This window comes from Jaculus jaculus, chromosome 7 (genome assembly GCF_020740685.1).
Source record: "Jaculus jaculus isolate mJacJac1 chromosome 7, mJacJac1.mat.Y.cur, whole genome shotgun sequence".
Lineage (NCBI taxonomy): Eukaryota > Metazoa > Chordata > Mammalia > Rodentia > Dipodidae > Jaculus > Jaculus jaculus.
This window is the reverse complement of record NC_059108.1, coordinates 2,716,581-2,738,900: the sequence shown is the minus strand read 5'-3', so window position 1 is coordinate 2,738,900 and position 22,320 is coordinate 2,716,581. Positions and strand designations below refer to the sequence as shown.

General features: G+C 44.3%; 1 protein-coding gene and 1 pseudogene across 1 annotated transcript in view; one reads left to right on the top strand and one right to left on the bottom strand.

Moving 5' to 3' along the window:
• Window positions 1-6,204: 6,204 nt before the first annotated feature.
• The window catches only part of Znf599 (zinc finger protein 599), a 49,657-nt gene continuing 33,541 nt past the window's right edge, over window positions 6,205-22,320 (bottom strand). Inside the window, 1 exon segment of the mRNA XM_012949056.2 lies at window positions 6,205-6,391. Coding sequence (XP_012804510.2) covers window positions 6,205-6,391 — 187 coding nt within the window.
• LOC105944106 lies at window positions 6,683-10,443 on the top strand (annotated as a pseudogene).

Below are 22,320 nucleotides of genomic sequence, written 5' to 3'. Positions count from 1 at the left end.
TCGTTTGGTTTTTTGATGTTTGCTATCCTTATTGGGGTAAGGTGGAATCTCATCGTTGTTTTAATTTGCATTTCTCTGATGATTAGGGATGATGAACATTTTCTTAAGTGTGTGTTTGTCATTTGTGTTTCTTCCTCTGTGAACTGTCTGTTCATCTCTTGCCCCATTTTGTGAGTGGGGTGTTTGACTTCTTACTGTTTAGATTTTTGAGTTCTTTGTAGATTCTAGAGATTAGGCCTCTATCAGTTGGATAACCTGCAAATATTTTCTCCCATTCTGTGGGTAAGATATTGGCTTTGATTATTGTATGCTTGTCTGTAAAGAAACTCTTCAGCTTCATGTGATCCCATTGGTTGAGTGACTGTTTAAGATCGTGAGCTACTGGGGTTTTGTTCAGGAAGTCTTTTTCCATTCCTATGTCATGTAAAGTACTTCCTAACTTTTATTCCAGTAGTATTCGAGTTTCTGGTCTTACATTGAGGTCTTTGATCCATTTGTATTTGAGTGTAGTGCATGGTGAAATGTGTGGATCAAGTTTCAGTTTCCTGCATATGGTTATCCAGTTTGTCCAGCACAATTTGTTGAAGATGCTGTCTTTTTTCCAACCTATATTGTTCAGGCCTTTGTCGAATATAAAGTAGCTATAGTTGCTTGACCCAAAGTCTGGGTCCTCAAGTCTATTCCATTGGTCTATACTCCTGTTTTTATGCCAGTACTATACTGTTTTTATTACTATGGCTTTGTAATATAGCTTTAGATCAGGTATAGTAATGCCACCTGAGGTATTTATTTTGCTGAGGATATGTTTGGATATGTGAGGCTTTCTGCCTTTCCATATGAAATTTGAGATCATTTTTTTCTATCTCTGTGAAGAACACTGTAAGGATTTTAATTGGTCTTGCATTACATCTATATAATGCTGTTGGTAGGATTGTCATCTTCACAATGTTAATTCTGCCTATCCAGGAGCATGGGAGGTCTTTCCATTTTCCCAAGTTGTCCTCAAGTTCTTTTTTGAGTGTTTTTATGTTTTTTTTTTAATTTTATTTGTTTGTTTATTTATTTATTTATTTATTTGAGAGCGACAGACACAGAGAGAAAGACAGATAGAGGGAGAGAGAGAGAGAGAGTGGGCGCGCCAGGGCTTCCAGCTGCAGAGGTGTGCTTATTTAGCTGGGAGATTCTCTCCTGTAGGATCTCCCTTGGTATTACAGCATCAGGCTCAATAAAAGGCTTCTCTTAGCCAGGCATGGTGGCACACTCCTTTAATCTCAGCACTTGGGAGGCAAAGTATCAGTATCTCCATGAGTTTGAGGTCACCCTGAGACTACGTAGTGAATTCCAGGTTGGCCTGGGCTAGAGAGAGACCCTGCCTCGAAGAAAACAAAAAAAAGTCTTCTATTGGGCTATAGAGATTGCTTAGAGGTTAAGGTGCTTGCCTGAAAAGCCTAATGACCCAAGTTCAATTCCTCAGTACCCATGAAAGCCAGATGCACAAAATAGCACATGCATCTGGAGTATGCAGTAGCTAGTGGCCCTGGCATGCACGTTCTCTCTAACTCTCTGCTTGCTAACAAATAAGTAATTTTTCAAGAGGTTTCTCTTGGGCTGCACAGATGTCTTAGCAGTTAGGATGCTTTCCTGCAAAGCCATGGGGACCAAAGTTCAATTCCCCAGGACCCACATAAGCCAGGTGGCACATTTATCTGGAGTATATTTATCTGGAGTACATTTGCAGCGGGTAGAGGCCTATGGCACCCATTCTTTCTCCATGTACCTCTTTGTCTCTCTCTCTCGAAATAAATAATAAATGAATACATAGGTAAAATAAAATATTTTTTAAAAATGTCTTCTCTTGAGTGGTCTTGTCTATTTTCAGTGAAAGGGAGAAAGAAAGAGTGGTGGCAGCTCAGGAGCAGCCCCAGGGGAAAGGCTGACCTGTTTCTTCAGGTGAAGGAGCCACTGAACCAGTGGGGGAGGCGGCCAGGTCCAGAAGGGGGAGGAACAGAGATGGCAGGCACTAAAGAAGGAAGAAAGTTTCAGGAGGCAGAGGAGAGAAACTTCAGGTCTTGTTCTCCACACTAGCTGCAGGGTGCTGCCAAGTTTTACAGACAGGAGTCTCACACCCAGGGCCAGGCATGAACACTGGTGGGAGTGAAGGGCTCAGGATTCCCAACTTCTAAACCCCGTAAAGAGCTGGAACACTGGGTGTTGTTAGGGGCTGAGGGATTTTGACACTTAGGCCTTCCTGGAAATTGCAAGGCCAGCCATAGGCAAGGGCTAAGGAATCCTGACTTTCTCAGCCTACATAAGAACTGTGACTTGTAGGGCTAAGGGTCCTGATAGCCAGGACCTCCCCGAGGAGCAGAACACTAGAGGACACCGGCTGCTGCTGCTCCCGCCTGCCTGTGGGCGAGCCAATGTAGAAGGGAAATGGAGCTGCCCTTGTCAAGCCACAATTTCTTTCTCTTTCTCTCTCTTCTTCTCCATTTCTTCCTTATTTCTTTGCAGGTAATGTCTCAGTCTAGCCCAAATTGACCTGGAATTCACTCTGTCACTCTGTAGTCCTAGGCTGGCCTCAAACTCACAGCAATCCCCCTATTTCTGCCTTCTGAGTGCTAGGATTAATGGCATGAGCCATCACACCCACCTTCTTTCTATTTCTGTTTTCTTCTCTCTTTTTTCTTTTTCTTTTTCTTTTTTTTGGTTTTTCGAGGTAGGGTCTTACTCTGGTCCAGGCTGACCTGGAATTAACTCTGTCATCTCAGGGTGGCCTTGAACTCATGGCGATCCTCCTACCTCTGCCTCCCGAGTGCTGGGATTAAAGGCGTGCGCCACCACGCCCGGCTTCTCTCTTTTTTACCAAGGTGAATCTTGCTGTAGCCCAGGCTGACCTAGAGTTCACTAAGTAATGTTAGAGTGACCTCAAACTCACTGTGATCCTCCTATCTCTGGCTCCTTAGTGCTGGGTTTAAACCCAGGCCTTCACCATCACACCTGGCCATTATTATTATTATTATTATTTTACGTATTTTAAAGAAGAGAGAGAGAGGGAGAGAGAGCGCAGAAGTATGGGTATACTAGGGCTCCTGTCCCTACAAATGAACCCAGACACATTATCCCTTTTATATCTGGCTTTACATGGCTACTGGGGAATCTTACCCAGGCCATCAGGCTTTACAAAGCAAGTCCCTTTAACTGCTGAACCACCTGTCCACGCTTTACCCACAATCTGTAAAGCAAAGACCTCAGACAGCTGCTTATGAACATAACTTCCCTAGTCTCTGGAGTGCTGGGATTACTGGAGTGCAGGGACACACCGACCACCCTAGATCCTTTAGACCAAGTCCTGTGATCTTATTACTTGTGCACAGCTGAAACGTGAGTGACATTTGTCATTTTACCTAATCTGCTTCTCCTACTGAGTTGTCCTATTCTACTTCCAAGACTTTTTGTCCATAGGTATGAACTGACTAGGTGGCATGCTCCTGTCTATGGCCCGTGACCTCTGTGGGATCTGACCACGCAGACCACACTCCAGAATCCTCTGTGAACTCACCCTGCCACTCTCCCATCTCTTACCAACCTCCATTTTCTTCCTTCCTCATATTTATTTTTTTTTTCTTTCTCGCTTTCTTCCTTTTTTGGTTTTTCAAGGTGGGGGTCATATTGTAGCCCAGGTTGACCTGGAATTCACTATGTAGTCTCAGGGTGGTCTTGTTCTCATGGTGATCCTCCTACTTCTGCCTCCCAAGTGATGGGATTAAAGGCGTGCACCACCACACTCGTTCCTTCCTCATGTTTCTCAATGGTGCTGGTGATGGAGCCCAAGGCCTCATACGTGCTGGGCAAGCGTTCCGCACTAAGCCGCCCCCTGCCTGGCGCCTGCCTCTTCACCATGCCCGGCTTGCCCCTGCAGCCAGCTCTCTGCACGCATCTCCCTCACAGCCTGACCTGCTCTTCCTGGCGTTGCTTATAGATTTACGCTGTTGCCTGCCTACATTTCTGAGTTCTAGTGCAAAAAGTACAACTTCTTTTTCTTTGGATACCAGCTACATTCCTAAGCAAGCTTGCTCTGACCCTTGAGGTCTTCTCACTTTTCCTTTTCCCATCTCCACGCAGATGCTTGCTGACCTCCTCTGCGGAGTGTCTGCTTCCTCTCAGACATTTCCAAAGGCATGGCTCTCTCTCTGCTGCCCGTCTTTCTCCTCTGGGCTGCTGCTGACTTACAGCTTGCCTGCCCACTTGTTCTCTCAAAATGCACTGAAACCATCCCTGAGCTTTCCATTTCTAGATTCTTCTACTAATGAGGCTATGAACACGCAAAAGGGAGCCCTGAGTCCCCAGCAAGTTACTTGGCAACATCAAAGGGATGATTAAAGGAGCTCCTCAGAGGACAGAACCAGGGCTGTGTTCCAAGACTCAGTACAGCCGTGAGGACGTCCAGTGGGGCATGAAGAAGATATGGATTAAATCATTACTGTTTATCAAGTTCCTTGAGATCTACATTTTGGATCAACAAAGAATAATGATTTAATAAGCTAGATTTGGAGAAGATAATCTCGTATTTCATTTCCTTCATGATATTTTCCTGGGTTAATGCAGTCCACTGAACTTTTTCACTTCCAAGTTTTTGTGGTGATATTGAGTGTGATCATGAAGTCAGCAGGGAAGTGTCCCCTTCTGACTGCTGACTCTAGCACGAGACATGCTATACTTATACCACTTAAGCTAACCTTCCAACAGCACAGTGAACCCTGCACATTTCTTTTTTAAAATATTTTTAAATATTTAATATTTTATTTATTCATTTACTTGAGAGAGTAAGGCAGATAGAGAATGGGTGTACCACGTCTTCCATAGATCAGTGTGCTAGGGTGATCAGAATTTAAATCTGTCCCCTTCAACTTGGTCAAGTTCCAATAAACCTCCCCTAGGGTGTTGTACACAGTTCCATGTTGCTGAGATGAACATCCAAACCAGACATAGTTTATAGGAGGAAGAGGTTTTTTTGTGTTTTTTTTTGTTTTTTTTGCTTACAGATCCAGAGGAAGTTCCCTCTATGGCAGCAGAAGCTGCCTCCCATTCATGAACACAACACAGAGAGAAACCACCATCAGCCAGCAACACCAAAAATCGTTAAAACAAAAACTGACAATAAGCAGCAAGGAACCGCAGGAAGCAGGACCCCAGGAGTGAGAGTTCTCAGCATACCTTTGTGTTAGGAACAGATTCACACCCAACACACTTGAGGGCTGGACACCAGGATCCACCCCCAGTGACACCTCCTCTAGCCGGGCAGCTGGAGACCAAAGTTTCAAGCTTTAATAAAACACCTGAGTCGGGCTGGAGAGATGGCTTAGCGGTTAAGCGCTCGCCTGTGAAGCCTAAGGACCCCGGTTCAAGGCTCGGTTCCCCAGGTCCCACGTTAGCCAGATGCACAAGGGGCGCACGCGTCTGGAGTTCGTTTGCAGAGGCTGGAAGCCCTGGCGCGCCCATTCTCTCTCTCTCCCTCTGTCTTTCTCTCTGTGTCTGTCGCTCTCAAATAAATAAATAAAATATTAAAAAAAAAAAACAAAAAAACACCTGAGTCTATGGGGGCCATATGTTCAAACTGCAACACTAGGAAAGAAGTTTGGAGACACAAAAATGAGATTTTCCTTCTGATGTGGTAACACACACAGTAATCTGGGAACTGCACAGAGATTTCTTAAAATTTAAAGAAAATAAAACAATGCACAACTCAAAAACCTAAATAAGGGCTGGAGAAATGGCTTAGTGGTTAAGCCATTTGCCTGTGAAGCCAAAGGACCCAGGTTTGATACCCCACGACCCATGTAAGCCAGATGTACAACTGGTATCAAGTACATTTTGAAGATGATTTTCTCACTTCCTTATCTTCATAAAGTTTTCACCAATATGAATTAATTTACATTGATCTGAGCTAGAATTAAAGGGTTTTTTTAAACAATCTTTGCAATAAAGTGATTTTTCACTGGTGTGAATTTTCTGATGACTTTCCACCTTCCTTACATTTATATGTGTTCTTATCATCGTGAACTTTCTGATTTGAATAAGTTCTGGATCAGGAAGAACGGTGTTCTACATCCCTTATTGTCATAGATTCTTCCACAAGCGTGATGGCCTGATATTGAGTGTGGTCTGGGCCAGAAGAAAAGCCTACTTCACATTTGTCACACTTACTCATTTTATCAATAGTATGAATTTTCTGATGGCAACTTGATGTGAGCCATGCATAAAAGCTTTCCCACAGTCCTCGTACATATAAGCGTTTTGATCAGTGTGAGCTTTCTGATGTGCAATAAGCTGTGATTTTCGAGTAAAGGCTTTTCTACACTCATTACATCCATAGGGTCTCTCAGCAGTGTGAATTCTATAATGACAACAAGGTTTGAACCACAACTAACGGCTTTTCCACATTCCTTACATTCAAAGGGCTTTCCTCCAGTATGAAGTTTCTGATGTCGAGTACATTCTGACCTAAAATTAAAATCCTATCCACATTCCTTACATTTTAAAGATTTCTCTCCACTTTGAGTTCTCTTAAAAATTTCCTGACAGCAAATTTATGACTTTCCACATTCCTTATGCTCATATGTTTTTTTTTTTTTGTTTTTTTTTTAATCATTGCGTACTTTCTGATATTAGTAAGTTCTGGATCATGAAGAACAGTTTTTCCACATCCATTATCTTCATAGATTTCCTCACAAGTATGAATTAGTGGATATTGAGTGTGGTCTTGGCCAGAAGAAAAGTCTACTTCAATTTGTCACAGTTGTGCAATTTATCAATAGTATGAATTTTCTGATGCCAACCATGAGTAAAAGGCCACCCTGAGACTACATAGTGAATTCCAGGTCAGCCTTGACTGGGCTGTATAGCTACCTTAAAAGACCAAGTATATATATTTGGACTGCAGAGATGTCTTAGCAGTTAAGGCACTTGCCTTCAAATGCAAAGAACCCAGGCTTGATTCTCCAGAACTCATGTAAGCCAGATGCACAAGGTGGCACATGCATCTGGAGTTCACTTGCAAATGGTTAGAGGCCCTCGTGCAGCCATTTTCTCTCCCTCTCCCTCTCTCTCAAATAAACAAATATAATGTTAAAAATTATTCAGTTGTAAATAGGTTTATATATATGGAGAGAGAGATAGAGATAGAGAGAAAGTGTGTGTGTGTGTGTTTGAGCATACGAGTGCCTCTAGGCACTGCAAATGAACTGTAGATACACGCGCCACTTTGTGCCTTTGGCTTATGTGGGTACTGGGTAATCAAACCCCAGTTGTTAGGCTCTGGAGGCAAGTGGCTTAACCGCTGAGCAATATCTCCAGCCCAAAAACTGTTTTTGTGATAAAGAAGTTACTGATCTTAGCCGGGCATGGTGGTGCACGCCTTTAATCCCGGCACTCGGGAGGCAGAGGTAGGAGGATCACCGGGAGTTCAAGGCCACCCTGAGACTACATAGTGAATTCCAGGTCAGCCTGGGCTAGAGTGAGACTGTACTTCAAATAACCAAAAGAAAAAAAAAAAGAAATTACTCATCTTGACAGTGCTTTGACTTTTCAGCATAACAACTAAGAATAAAATATATCAGAAGTTTGTTAACAAGACTGAGAATATTACATTGTTTCTGGAAAGCACCTGGCAGAGTGAGTGCTGTATAATTACATAATAACCATCACCATCACTTGAGCTGAAAGTGGGGGATGGAGAATGAGGTAATACATTGATTGTCCTTCAGCATATCCCATTCTCTTGTTGCTTCATTCATCCGCAACCTTTGATTCTACCTCGTGTTCACGTTGGGTAGAAAATTCAGCTACTACCCAGATTTTCAACTAAGCAGCCTATTATGACTTAATGCAGAACCTGTTATGTGAAAATTATGGCCATGCTTTAGAAATTCACAGAAGAGGAAAAAGAAGTTTCATACTACAGTGCATTTTTTCCAGTTTTTCAAAATTTATTTTTATTTATTTATTAGACACAGAGAGAGGGAGCGAGAGACAGAGAGTGAGAATGGGTGTGCTAGGGCCTGTAGCCACTGTAAACGAGCTCCAGACGCATGTATACCTGGCTTATATGGGACCTGGAGAATCAAACGTGGTCCTTGGGCTTCACAGGCATGTCCCTTAACCGCTAAGCCATCTCTCCAACCCTCCATTGTATATTCTTTATGAATTCTTTTAAACATAAATTGAAACTAAAAAAAGAATCACCGATGATTGATTAATTAATGAATCTAGGAAATACAAGTAAGGAGGAGAAAGCAGATAAAATTTAAAAAACGCAAGGGATGAAGAAATTTATAAATATCTAAATCAAAATTACAGAGAGGGGCAAGAAATGTATCTAAACCACCCAGTAAATAGCACCCTGGGGAAAAAAAGAATAGCACTTATCTCTGTATTGGAGGCCAAATGAGCACAGAAAGAGTGGTGTTTGGAGGAAAAAGAAAGTTCATTTGGAAAGATTCTTTTAAAATCTCACACCATGGTCCAAGGCCTTTGGATCATGTGAAAGGATATTCTTCCCAGACTGACATGTCACACAGTTCTTGCCTCATTGCCTGAGCGATGGTGCTATAATTGCTAATGATGACCAGATCCCAGAGCAAGTTACCCCCCAGTTACCTGAGCAAAGTCTCTTCTCATCCTTCATAAACATCCTGGGCTGTTGTCCTTTCTCAATATGGAGAACACATGTTGTTGATAAATGTAAAGACCTATCCAGAAGATAAAATACAGGAAATTACCACATGAGTGAGAGCTCCAAAATTACCACCTGTTTCCTTGGTTATTAAGGAAGAGAGACAATCATAGGCAGGTTAAGTAAAACCACAAAGTGTTTTTGGGGTATAAGGAACATGGAAAACCTTAATGATGATGAGTTCTGCTAACTCTGTGAAACAAAATTTCACAAAAATTCCCCCTACATTTCTGAAAAAGAACTAAGTATTTGATGCTGGAGTTCTAGGATTAAATCTTAAATTTTATTTATTTATTTATTTATTTATTTATTTATTTATTTGAGAGAGACAGACACAGAGAGAAAGACAGATAGAGGGAGAGAGAGAGAATGGGCGCGCCAGGGCTTCCAGCCTCTGCAAACGAACTCCAGATGCGTGCGCCCCCTTGTGCATCTGGCTAACGTGGGACCTGGGGAACTGAGCCTCGAACCAGGGTCCTTAGGCTTCACAGGCAAGCGCTTAACCGCTAAGCCATCTCTCCAGCCCTAGGATTAAATCTTAAACACTGGGACCAGGTGTCTGTAGTTTTTCAGAATTATGTCTGTGTACAAATTTCTATGCTCCTGGTTCAGACACTTCCCCTCTTCCAGAGAAGTCTACAGCCACATCCCTGAATGTCATCAACTGCTAAAAAACACATCAAAATATTAATGTTGAAATTTAAGGAATTGTTTTGATGGAAGGAGACACTATGAAAAGAACACATGGGGGAATGGAACACAGGATGAGCCAACAGGAGAGCTGATAGTCTGTGGTGTGGGAGTGAAGATATGGAAATAGATGTGACTGATAAGAAAAAGTACCTACAGGGCTTCAAGCTGTTCTTGCTCACTCACAACTTCCTTGCACCCTTCACATAAAAAACAATAATACCGGGAATGAAGGGACCAACCATGCGCGCTAGGTCTGGGTGAGGGCCCGGGAAGCGCTCAGCAGGGTGCAGCGCTTCACTTCTGTTCGACAATGCTATTGTAGGACAGATCAGACATTTTGTCACAGTGCCTGAAATAAATACCAACCATCTTGATGAGCAGCAAGTTCAACTTCTGGCAGAGATGTGTATTCTGACTGATGAAAATGACAATAAAATTGGGGCTGACACCAAGAAGAATTGTCATCTAAATGAAAACACTGACAAAGGATTATTCCGTCGAGCTTTCAGTGTCTTTTTATTTAACACTGAAAATAAGCTTTTGCTACAGCAGAGATAAGATGCTAACATTACCTTTCCAGGTTGTTTTACCAACAGTTGCTGTAGTCATCCAGGCGAGCTTGAAGAAAACGATGTAAGAGGAGCACACAGAGGCGTTTAAAAGCTGAACTGCGAGTACCCTTGGGAGAGGTTCATCCAGATGAAATGAAGTACTTAACGCGAATTTACGACGAGGCACAATCAGATGGTATCTGGGGTGAACATGAAATTGATTATATTTTATTTTTGAGGAAGAATGTAACCTTGAATCCAGATCCCAATGAGATCAAAAGCTATTGCTATGTGTCAAAGGAAGAACTGAAAGAAATTATGAAAAAAGCAGCCAATGGTGAAATTAAGTTAACTCCATGGTTTAAAATTATTGTAGATACTTTTCTCTTTAAATGGTGGGATAACTTGAACCATTTAAATCAGTTTGTTGACCGTGAGAAAATACATAGGATGTGTGTGCATAAGTGAATGATTACTGAACAATTTCTTTACCTAGTAAGAATGGGATTTTTTGTTTTTTTTTTGTTTTAAATTGGGCTCCCTCTTATGATACAGATACTTTTCAGTGAGAATTTGTGTGGGTGAGAAAAGAAAACAACTGACTTACAATTTTTTACTAACTTATATGTGCTCTGCTGTTTGTAAAACATTTATGAGGTTATTGTAAAATGGATACAGCAAATAAAACAATTTAAACAGTAGAAAATTAGAAAATTAATTGATAAAACAAACTTGAAGAAATAAGTAAAACTATTTACATTTTGACATTTTCAGAACACTTTGCCATTTTCCAGGTGCTTTATATATTATTAAATTTTAGCATAGCCTAGAAAATGAGCAAAGGAAACAGTTTATAAAACAGTCCTCATTCTCTGATTAAACTGTCAGAGCAGGGCTCTATACGTAGCTCAGTGATGGTTGATTGCCTAGCAGGCATGAGGCGGTGGGTTGTTGGATGCCCCTAGTGCCCTTGCCCCCACCAAAGAAGAAAAAAATGCAGAGCAGCATCAAAGGAAAGTAAGTGGTACACAGTCCCCATTCTCAGTCTTCATACATTCTTCCACAAACCGATCCCAGAGGCCTGTGAGACACACGCTCTAGTTTAACAGAGAAATATCTCTACTTCTTTTCTTTTTTTGATTTCTTTTTTCATGTAAGGTCTCTAGCCCAGGCTGGCTTCAAACTCACTGTGTAGTCCCAGAATGGCCCCAAACTCATGGCAATCCTCCTACCTTTGCTTCCCAAGTGCTGAGATTAAAGGTGTATGCCACCATGCCTTGGGTCCCACACCTCTTCCATATTGTTTTGTTAAAATTGTTTTATTTATTTAAATATTTGCAAGGAGAGAGATACAGAGGTGGTGTGACAAAGTGTCTAGCCACTGCAAACAAACTCCAGATACACGTGCCACATTGTGCATTTGGCTTTACATGGGTACTGGGAAATCTGACTCAGGTTGTTAGGCTTTGCAAGCAAATGCCTTAACTGCTGAGCCATCTTTTCAGCCCTATTTTTATTTTTGAGACCGGATCTTGCTATAGATTCAAGCTTTGTGCCAGGTAGATCTTGAATTTATGCACCTCCTGCCCCAGCATCTCAATGTGCTTGGATTGCACACTTGCACCATAGCCCCTAGTTGGTGCCTCATTGATTAGGTTTCTTTCATCCCTTCATAGAGAGGTGGACTTGGGTCACTGAGTTCGTTTGTGTTCCCACCAAGAGACCCACACACAGCTGGGCATGGTGGCACATGCCTTTAATCCCAGCACCTGGGAGGCGGAGGAAGAAGGATCGTTGTGAGATCAGGGTCACCGTGAGACTACATAGTGAATTCCAGGTCAGCCTGGACTAGAGTAAGACCCAACCTCAAAACACTACAAAGAAAACAAAAGTAAGAAATAAACAGGCACACATGGGGCTGAGGAGATGGCTCTGCAGTCAAGAGTACTTGCTGCTGAAGCATGAGGGGCTGGAGGGCCTGAGATGGCTCAAGGCCAACTCCAGAACCTACATAAAAAGCTAAAAAAATATAAAAACTAAGCTGGGCTGTATGGCACATGCTTTTAATCCCAGCACTCAGGAGGCCGAGGTCAGAGGATCATCACTGTGAGTTCTGGGCCAACCTGAGACTACATAGTGAATTTCAGGTCATCCCCGGGATAGAGCAAGCCCCTAACTCAAAAAAAAGTAGTTGGACATGGTCATGCACCTCTGTAACCCCAGACCATGGAGACCAGAGACCAGAGAATTGCCATGACTTTCTGACTGAAAGAATGGCAAATTTATGTTGAGGGAGATGCCCTGTCTTAGGAAGTCCTTGGAGCAATAGAGATGGGCACACAAAGTTGTCCTCTGGCCTCCACAGGCATGCACAGATCTGCACAACACCATAATACTCTATACACGTGCACATTAAAAGGGGAGGGGCGGGCATGAAGATTTATGCCTTTAACATAGGCTTGGGAGGCAGAGGTCAGAAGATCACTGTGAGTTGGAGGCCAGCCTGAGGCTACGCAGTGAATTCCAGGTCAGCTTGGCTAGAGTGAGACCCTACCACACACACACACACACACACACACACACACACACACACACACAAATAAATAAATAAATAAATAAATAAATAAATAAATAAATAAATAAATAAAAAGGAAGGTATGAGAGGAGAAACACCACAAGGCTGTCCTCAGATCCATGCATGCCTTGGCAAGCATGTGGTATGCCCATACACATGCACAGTAGATTATATATATCTGTATGTATGTACATATAATCATTATGATAATATTATACACACAAAGAGACTTACTAAAATAAGCAACTAGAAAAAAAATCAAAGCCACACACGGTTGGCCTGTCACCTGAACGTTGGCCTGGATGCCAGACAGAAAAGATGTGGAAGAGCTTCTGATCTGACCCCATCCTGGTTCTGTTCCAGCCCTGGTTGTTCCTCCTCCAGTGGTTTGGGGAAGGGAATGGGGGCAGGGCACCGGGACTATCAAAATGTCACCTTAGATTGGTCAGCTCTGTGCAAGGTGTACAGCAGCCAAGGGACGTGCGGTCCTCCATGAGGACAAACTGCCATCACTCATGTCCCTCTCAGCTTTGCCCCAGGCACTCCAACGCCTGTGCACGCACTGCCTGCCAAGGGAGCCTTACCCAAGTCACAGTGAGACCAGCCCACCCGGTGCATCTGGGGCCTGCTCTCCCTTTAGAAGCCTTGGAGCACTATTGGTTTTGCAGAGCTGGGATGCAATGAGAGCTTTGTGCATGCTGGGCAGCTGCGGTGCTACTGAACCACACGCCAGCATAGAAGCCCTAGACCGTTTCAGTCTGTAGGATGAGGTGTGCTGAAACAGCTCTGCTGGGTCCCACGTGTGGGGTGAAGAGTCTGACCCCAGCTTCTTCAATCCCTCTGTGCTCCCTTAGCACCCAGAGAAGTGGCAGTCCCTCATTTCAGACGCAGCCTCGAGCCAGACCCTGGGAGTTGGAGCAGGGGTCCAAGTCATGGCTCTGGGGTTGGTAGTCTTTTCCTGTGTTGTTTGGTTTGAATATGGTCTCAGTGTGTTCCCAAGGTTCATATGCTGGTAGCCAGGTCCCTAGTGTGATGATGTGAGAGGGAGGGGACCTTTAAGAAGAGAGGCAATTGGGTGGTGATGAGGTCCTGGGGGATGTTGGCCCAAGCTCCTGGTGTATGGAGGGATTAACTCGGCTGAGGGTGAGTTGTCCTCAAGCGAGAACACCCCACACATTACGGGGCCCTGTGGCAGTGCCATCTCTGTTCCTCTACCATGTTGTAATGCATCCAAGAGGCTCTCACCTGAGGCTTAGCAGAGGGGGCCTTCAAATGACTACATGTAGCTTCCTGCTGTTGCTGGTTTTGAGGTAGAGTCCTGCTCTAGTCCAGTGACCTGGAATTCACTATGTAGACTCAAGCTGGCCTCAAACTCACATACCTGTGACTGCTGGGATTAAAGGTGTGCTCCACCACGCCCAACATGACATGCATGTTTTTGAGCGCCCAGCTTCATGTCCAACCACGTAAAGAAGGGCAAGTCCCAGTCCTCCTCTGGCTGTGCCCCACACCGAGAGAAGCCCCAACACTGCTGCCTGTGCCCTCACCCGTAGACTCTACAGCACAAGGAACCAGGCGTGGAGCCGACTCTCATCTTGACAGCTCTCAGTGATGGAGCTGGAAGACCAAGGATGGCCTGAGGACAGACCACGAGCAGCTCATGGGTGCAGGTCTGAGAAAGGACCATGCAGTCGTGGCCATAGGCCAGAGTTATAGGAGGGGCTCTGATGCTCTAGGACCCGGATCCTCTATGTGAACACCCAATGGAAAACAAGAATAGCCCACAACTTGGTGGTTTGCATTAGGATAAACTGAGGCCTGAGACTGGATTTCTTGGGTCCAGCCAGGCCCAGCACTTGTGCCTGGGTGCCCTGTTCTTTCTGTCTTACTAGGTGCTCCAAGCCTCACTGCAGATAGGAGAGTCTTTCCTCCATGTAAGTGGGACTCAGAGGCCCAGAGAGGCATTATGGTACAGGCGTCGCTGCACAGCAAGTCTGCGTTCATGGCAGTGGGCAGAAGAAGCAGACTCTGCTGCCCAGAACCTACGTGGTCTCTGGCAGCCGCCATGTCTCTGAGCTCCCCCAGCTACAAGAGGGTTACTCCCATCTTTCCAGGTACATGAGGGGTAAAATCTGGGGAGGGATGTGTGTGATCTATGTCTCTTAGTCCATGGAACTGAGCGGACACTGGCTGTGGTGACTGTGGTCTCCCCATTGCACCCAGTGAATTCAGTGGAGAAACAATGATGACAGCATTACAATGCAGCAGTGGCAGTTGGACGTCCCACTGGAGTCCCTGCCATAGCTCTGACCACAGCGTCCTGTCTCTAGTCCAAGGAGTCAATATTGCCAAGTTATTTATAAGGACTTTATTGCTAGAATCATGCATGGAGACACTGGGCAATGTGGGTTGCTCAGCCTATGTAGTGATCAGGCGAATGATTTCCTTGGGTCTCTCTGCAAAGCCACGTCCACTAATAAGCACTGGAATACATTTTCTCCTGCAAAGACAGGGTCAGGAAGCTGGTGAGGAGCCAGGTGTCAAAAGACCTCAAGCCCACTTATGGCTCATGGGACACTTCCTGCAGCCTTGTTTGCAATAGCTTCTGGGTTTGAGCAGGTATCATGAGATTCTGCCCAGTCCCTACCAGAGCACCCCAAGGTGTGCCAAGATACTCTCACAAAGTATGGTGGTTTGATGCATGTGTCCCTCATAAACTTAGGTGTTCTGAATGCTAGGTTCCCAGCTGATGGAGATTTAGATATTAACACTTCTAGGAGACAGTGTATTGTTGGTGGCAAGCTTATGGGTGTTCTAGCCAGTTTGCCCTTGCCAGATGCACAAAATGGCACATGTCCCTGGAGGATGCAGTAGCTGGAGGCCCTGGCATGCACATCCTCTCTATCTTTCTCTGCTTGCTAACAAATAAATAATAAAGTATTTTTCAAAAGTTTTCTCTTAGGCTGGACAGATGGCTTAGCAGTTAAGGCACTTTTTTGCAAAGCCAAGGGACCAAGGTTCACCTCCCCAGGACCTGCATAATCCAGATGCACAAGGTGGTACTTTTGTCTGGAGTTCAGTTGCAGCAGCTGGAGGTCATGAGACACCCATTCTTTCTGTATATATATATCTCTTTCTGTCTCACTCTCCCCCTTTCTCAAAATAAATAATAAATAAATACATAGGAAAAATAAAATATTTTTTTAAAACTTCTTCTCTTGAGTGGTCTTGTCTATTTTCAGTGACAGGGAGAAAGAAAGAGCAGTGGCAGCTCAGGAGCAGCCCCAGGGGAAAGGCTGACCTGCTTCTTCAGGTGAAGGAGCCACTGAACCAGGGGGGGAGGCGGCCAGGTCCGGAAGGGGGTGGAACAGAAATGGCAGACACTAAGAAAGGAAGAAAGTTTCAGGAATCAGAGGAGAGAAACCGCAGGTCCTGTTCTCCACATTAGCTGCAGAGAGCTGCCAAATTTTAGAGATACGATTCTCACACCCAGGACCAAGACGTTAACATTGGTGGGTGTTAAGGGCTCAGGAATCCCAGCTTCTAAACTCTGCAGAATAGCTGGAACACTGGGCATTGTAGAGGGATGAGGGATTTTGACACCTGGGCCTTCCTGGAAATTGCAAGGCCAGCCATAGGCAAGGGCCAAGGAATCCTGACTTCTCATCCTACATAAGAACTGTGACACGTGTAGGGTAAAGGTTCGGGTAGCCAGGATGTCCCTGAGGACCAGAACACTAGAGAACACCAGCTGCTGCTGCTCCCGCCTGCCTGCGGCTGCCCAACGTGGAGGGAAATGGAGCTGCCCTTGTCAAGCCACAATTTCTTTCCCTCCTTTCCTTGCTTCCTTGCTTCCTTGCTTCCTTCCTTCCTTCCTTCCTTCCTTCCTTCCTTCCTTCCTTCCTTCCTTCCTTCCTTCCTTCCTTCCTTCCCTCCTTCCTTCCCTCCTTCCTTCCTTCCATCCGCTCTCTCTCTCACTCTCTCTTTGTTCCTTCTTTCTTTTTTATTTTCAGGTAGTGTCTCACTCTAGCTCAAGCTGACCTGAAACTCACTCTGTCACTCTGTAGTCCCAGGGTGGTCTCAAACTCAGTGCAATCCTCTTACTTCTGCCTCCTGAGTGCTGGGATTGAAGGCATGAGTCACCACACTCACCTTCTTTCTCTTTCTGTTTTCTCCTCTCTCTCTCTCTCTCTCTTTTTTCCTGATGTATATAGTCTTGCTGTACACAGGCTGACTTGACCTCAAACTCACTGCGATCCTCCTATCTCTGGCTCCCTAGCGTTGGGCTTAAAGGCATGTACGATCACACCTGGCCTTTTATTATTATTATTATTATTATTATTATTATTATTATTACTACTTATTTGATAGAAGAGAGAGAGAGAGAGAGAGAGAGAGAGAGAGAGAGAGAGAGAGAGAGAGAGCATGGGTACACTACGGCTCCTACTCCTGCAAATGAACTCCAAACACATTACCACTTTGTCTGGCTTTACGTGGCTACTGGGGAATCTTACCCAGGCCATCAGGCTTTACAAAGCAAGTGCCTTTAACTGCTGAACCACCTTTCCACCCTTTACCTTCAATCTTTATCTAGGTAGAGAAAAAAACTCAGGAAGCTGCTTGTGAACAAAACTTCCTCAGTCTCTGGAGTGCTGGGATTACTGGAGTGCAGGGACACACCGACCACCCTAGATCCTTTAGACCAAGTCCTGTGATCTTATTACTTGTGCACAGCTGAAACGTGAGTGACATTTGTCATTTTACCTAATCTGCTTCTCCTACTGAGTTGTCCTATTCTACTTCCAAGACTTTTTGTCCATAGGTATGAACTGACTAGGTGGCATGCTCCTGTCTATGGCCCGTGACCTCTGTGGGATCTGACCACGCAGACCACACTCCAGAATCCTCTGTGAACTCACCCTGCCACTCTCCCATCTCTTACCAACCTCCATTTTCTTTCTTCCTTGTATTTATTTTACTTACTTACTTTCTTTCTTTTTGCTTTTTGTTTTTCAGTGTAGGGTTGCGCTGTAGCCCAGGAATTCACTCTGTAGTCTCAGGGTGGCCGTGTACTCATGGTGATCCTCTTACTTCTGCCTCCCTAATGAAGGGGTTAAAGGTGTGTGCTCCACATTCATCCCTTCTTCATATTTCTTAGTGGTGGTGGAGATGGGACCCAAGTTCTTGTATGTGCTGGGCAAGCATTCACAACTAGGCCACCCTGTCTGGTGCCTGCTTCTTCACCATGCCCTGCTTGCCCCTGCATCCAGGACTTTGCACGCATCTCCCTCACAGCTTGACGTACTCTTCCTGGCTTTGCTTACAGATTTATGCTGTAGCCTGCCTGCTTTTTGAGTTCTGGTTCAAAAAGTAGAACTTCCTTTTCTCTCCTTCCTATCTCTTCTTTGGATACCAGCCAAAATCTGAAGCAACCTTGCTCTGACCCTCGAGGTGTTCTCACCGTTTCTCCTCAGTTACCCTCTTCCCATCTCCATGCAGATGCCTGCTGACCTCCACTGCTGAGACTGTCTGCTTCCTCTCAGACATGTCAAAAAGCATGGCTCTCACTCTTCTACCCACCTCCCTCCTCTGGGCGGCTACTGACATATAGCTTGTCTGCCCAGTTCTTCTCTCAAAACCCACTGAAATGGTCCCTGAGCTTTCTGCTTCTAGATTCTTCTACTAATGTGACTATGAACACACAAAAGGGAACACCGAGCCTCCAGCAACGTACTTGGAAACATCAGCAGGATGATTAAAGGAGCTCCTAAGAGGACAGAACCAGGGCCTGTATTCCAAGACTCAGTGCAGCCGTGAGGACTTCCAGTGGGGCATGAAGAAGATGGGAATTAAATCATTATTGATTATCAAGTCCCCTAAGATGTACATTTTGGATCAACAAAAAGTAATGATTTTATGAGCTAGATTTGGAGAAGATAATCTTGTTATTTCATTCCCCCCATGAAATCTTCCTGGGCTAATCCAGTCCACTGATCATTTTCACTTCCAAGCTTTTGTGGTGATATTAAGTGTGATCATGAATTCAGCAGAGAAGTGTCCCCTACTGACTGCTGACTCTAGCAGGAGACATGGTATACTTAGATTACTTAAGCTAATCTTCCACCAGTACAGAGAACTGTGTACATTTCTTTTTAAAATAATTTTTAAATATTTAATATTTTATTTATTCATTTACTTGAGAGAGTGAGGCAGATAGAGAATGGGTGCACCAGGGCCTCTAGCCACTGCATATGAACTCCAGATGCATGTAAAACCTTGTGCATCTGGCTTATGTGGGTGTTCTGGAATCAAGGCTGGTTCCTTAGGCTTGAAGCACTTTAACTGCTAAGCCATCTCTCCATCTCTGTTTGTTTTTTTTTTTTTCTTTTCATTTTTTCAAGGTAGGGTCACTAGCTCAGGGTGACCAGGACTCACTCTGTAGCTCTAGGCTGACCTTGATTTCATAGAGATCCCCTACCTCAGCCTCCTGAGATTTGGGAATAAAAGTTTGTATAATCTCACCTGTCCCCTGTATTTTTTTCTTTATTTTATCCATTTATTTATCTGGGCAAAAGAGAGGGAGGGAGTGGAAAGGAGGGCGGGAGCGGGGGAGAGAGAGGGACAGAGAATGGGCATGCCAGGGCTTCCAGCCACTGCAAATGAACTTCAGGCACATGTGCAACCTTTTGCATCTGGCTTATGTTGGTTCGGGGTCTTTGGCTTTGAAGAAAAGTGCCTTAACTGGTAAGCCATCTCTTCAACCTCCTGTACTTTTTTTTAAGAAACATTTTTTATTTCTTTGAGTGAGAGATAAAGAGGCAGACAGAGAGTGTGAGTGTGGATGCACCAGGGCCTCTTGCCACTGTAAATGAACTTCAGATGCATGCACAACTTTGTGCATCTGGTGAACATTTCCATGAGTACTGGGGAATTGGTACTGGGAAATCATATATTGCAATCAAGTGCCCATAACTGCTGAGCCATCTCTCCAACCCTGTACTTTACATTATATATGACTCGGCCTGTTTAATGGTGGAGTAACTAAGACACACAGAGTTGCCTGTTCACAGTGGCATTATTAGGATCTGTCAGTGCACCCCCGCCCCAATACCCTTCCTCCAATGAGCTACCGGATTTGCTGCCTAATTCCTCAGGTCTCATCAAAACTCTCCTTGTCAGCAGACTACCGGCCATGGCTTGTCCCTCCCTGGGCCTTGGTCTCCCGTGTGGCAGTGCCGAGAGGGAGGCCGAGCGGGAGGCAGGATCCGTGGCCGTCACATCTATCTCCGCGGTCCTCCCTCTGTGGGCTGGATTCCTTAGGAGGGAGTGGGGTGTTGAACAGGAGGCTGTTGCTCTCGGCTTTCTCCTGCTCTTCCCACGTGCCCGGCTTCCCTTCTGTTTGAAGCGCCATGAGGCCGTCACCAGGTGAGCTTGCTCCGTCCTGCACTTCCAAGACTCCAGACCATGAATCAAAATCAACTTTCTCATAAGCAACCTGGTCTTGGGTATGTTGTCATAGCAATAAAACACAGACTAAAACACTGCAGTACTGACTGAACTCCTAGTATAAAACAAACCACGGCCCACTTCTCCAGGCCTTTCGCTGGCCTCTAGTGAATCTGTTGTCTGTCTTCAGAGCCTCTTACAGCCAAGCATGCACTGCTGTGTCCCCAGGACGAGGACAGGGACAGTACATGAGAGGGGTTCTGGAAGTGTTGGTTAGATGGATTGAAGGGCATCTCACTCCTCTGGTATCTATAAGTCAGATCTAAAAAATATATATTTAACCAGAGCCTTCCTGCACAACTCAGGCTAACCTTACCTTAAACTCTGGTTTTATCTATTTATTTATTTATTAGAGAGAGAGTGACAGAGAGACAGAGAGAATGGGTGAGTGAGGGCCTCCAGCTGCTGAGAACAGACTCCACCTTGTGCATCTGGCTTATGTGGGTCCTGGGGAATCAAACCTGGGTCCTTTTGCTTTGTAGGCAAATGACTTAAGTGCTAAGCCATTCCTCCAGCCCTCACCTTAAACTCTTGATCATTTACATCCACTTTCTCATACTTGATACAGATGTGTTTATGTAATTTGGGTGGTATTAATTTTAAAGTTTAAATGTTCCAATAAATAAGAATTAAGTAGTTTATTGCTGCAGGAACTTGTCTGTCACTTTCTCTACATCAGCAATGACAGAAGAAGGTTTGTTGAAGTGTTGAGTGCAAGGCAGTGGTGGAGGGAAAGTCACTCCTGCTTCTTGACATGGTCCTGGCTAGGAGGAGGTTTCTGCAAGGCTGGAATTCATGATGGCGCTGAAACAATTCAGGTCCCTGTGTTTGGTCTTCTTATTGGCAATAATACTCCTGTTCTTTGTTAGGCTTCCAAGAAAAGGAAACTCAAACTCTTCCCTGCTGTACAGAAATTAGAGGGCTGAAAGAAAATAAAAGTAAAACCACTTGTACAGACTTATGCTCCCTAGATAATATAAAAATATGACTAATGAGTTCTTTGCAAAGTTATGGAAAAAAAGAATGACTTGATTCTCCCATTACAACAAAAGAAATTCCAAAGTCGACCTGGAGGAGCTAAGACCAATGAATTTATGTTTCCTCACTTACTGACCTACCTCTACTCTATATTGGACTTTATGATGAAAACCTAGGTCACCCCCACCCCCCAAGAGATCTTGTCTTTCCGTTTTACCCTAGTATCTGCAAAGCAACAATATTGTTGTTATGCTTTAAAAATGTACATAGATAGCAAATGGTTCAGGTCTTTATTCATCCATTGTATTTGGAACACTATTTGGGAATGTATGAATCTATTTAATTATAACTACTATATTCTATTGAATAAACACAGTTTATTATTATAAAAAAAACCTAGGTTACACAGTGAATAAGAATGGAAAATGGGTACGCTATAGCTCATTGACCTTCTTGGAAAGGCTTGCTCCATCAGGCCCTGCTTGGTGTTTGTAATCCAGAGAACAAGAGAACTCTTTAATCAAACAAGTTAACAAGTACTTTGCTAAGCGGGGTTACAAGGAATGGATAAGAAAGTTAGAAGAATGGCCTTTCTGTATGAAACAGTCTGTCTAGTACTTTGCTAACCTTTTGTTTGTTTTGCTGAGAATTGAGTGCTTTGATATTTCCCAGAAAATAAGCCTGTTTTGTTCTGTATTAGTATAGATAAAACACAGGTTTGGGGAAAGCAGAGACTCCTGAATGAACTGAAACAGCAACGTGGTGTCTCTCATTCTTCCCCCATCGACTCCACATTTCCCTCGAGGACCTCACTCCAGCTGGCTCCCAGCAAGACAGGGCACAAGCTTGTGACAAACCCTGGTCAGATTCCTGTGCCAAACAGGAATCACATCCAGTAAGCGTTTGGTAAAGAGGTGCCAAGTTCTGAGCTGCACTTGTCAGTTGTCCTTTATGTCCTTGGGTCTGTGACAATCTCCCCATCTTTTGTGACCTTGGTTGTCTTGAGGATAAAACGCGCCCCACATGACGTTTCTCTTTTACTTTCTGTGCAGTGGCAGGGATGAACTTAAAAGGATTTTTAAAAACAATGTGTAAAAAAAAAAAAACAAAAAACAATGTGTAGCCCAAGCTGGCCTCAAACTCCAGATCCTCCTGCCTGTGCCAATTCAGCAATATCCTACCAGTGTGTGGCACCACAACTGGCTTTCTAATTAAATTTAATTTGTTTTAGTAAGGTGTTTCTCTAGCCCAATCTGACCTGAATTCACTATGTAGTCTCAGTCTGG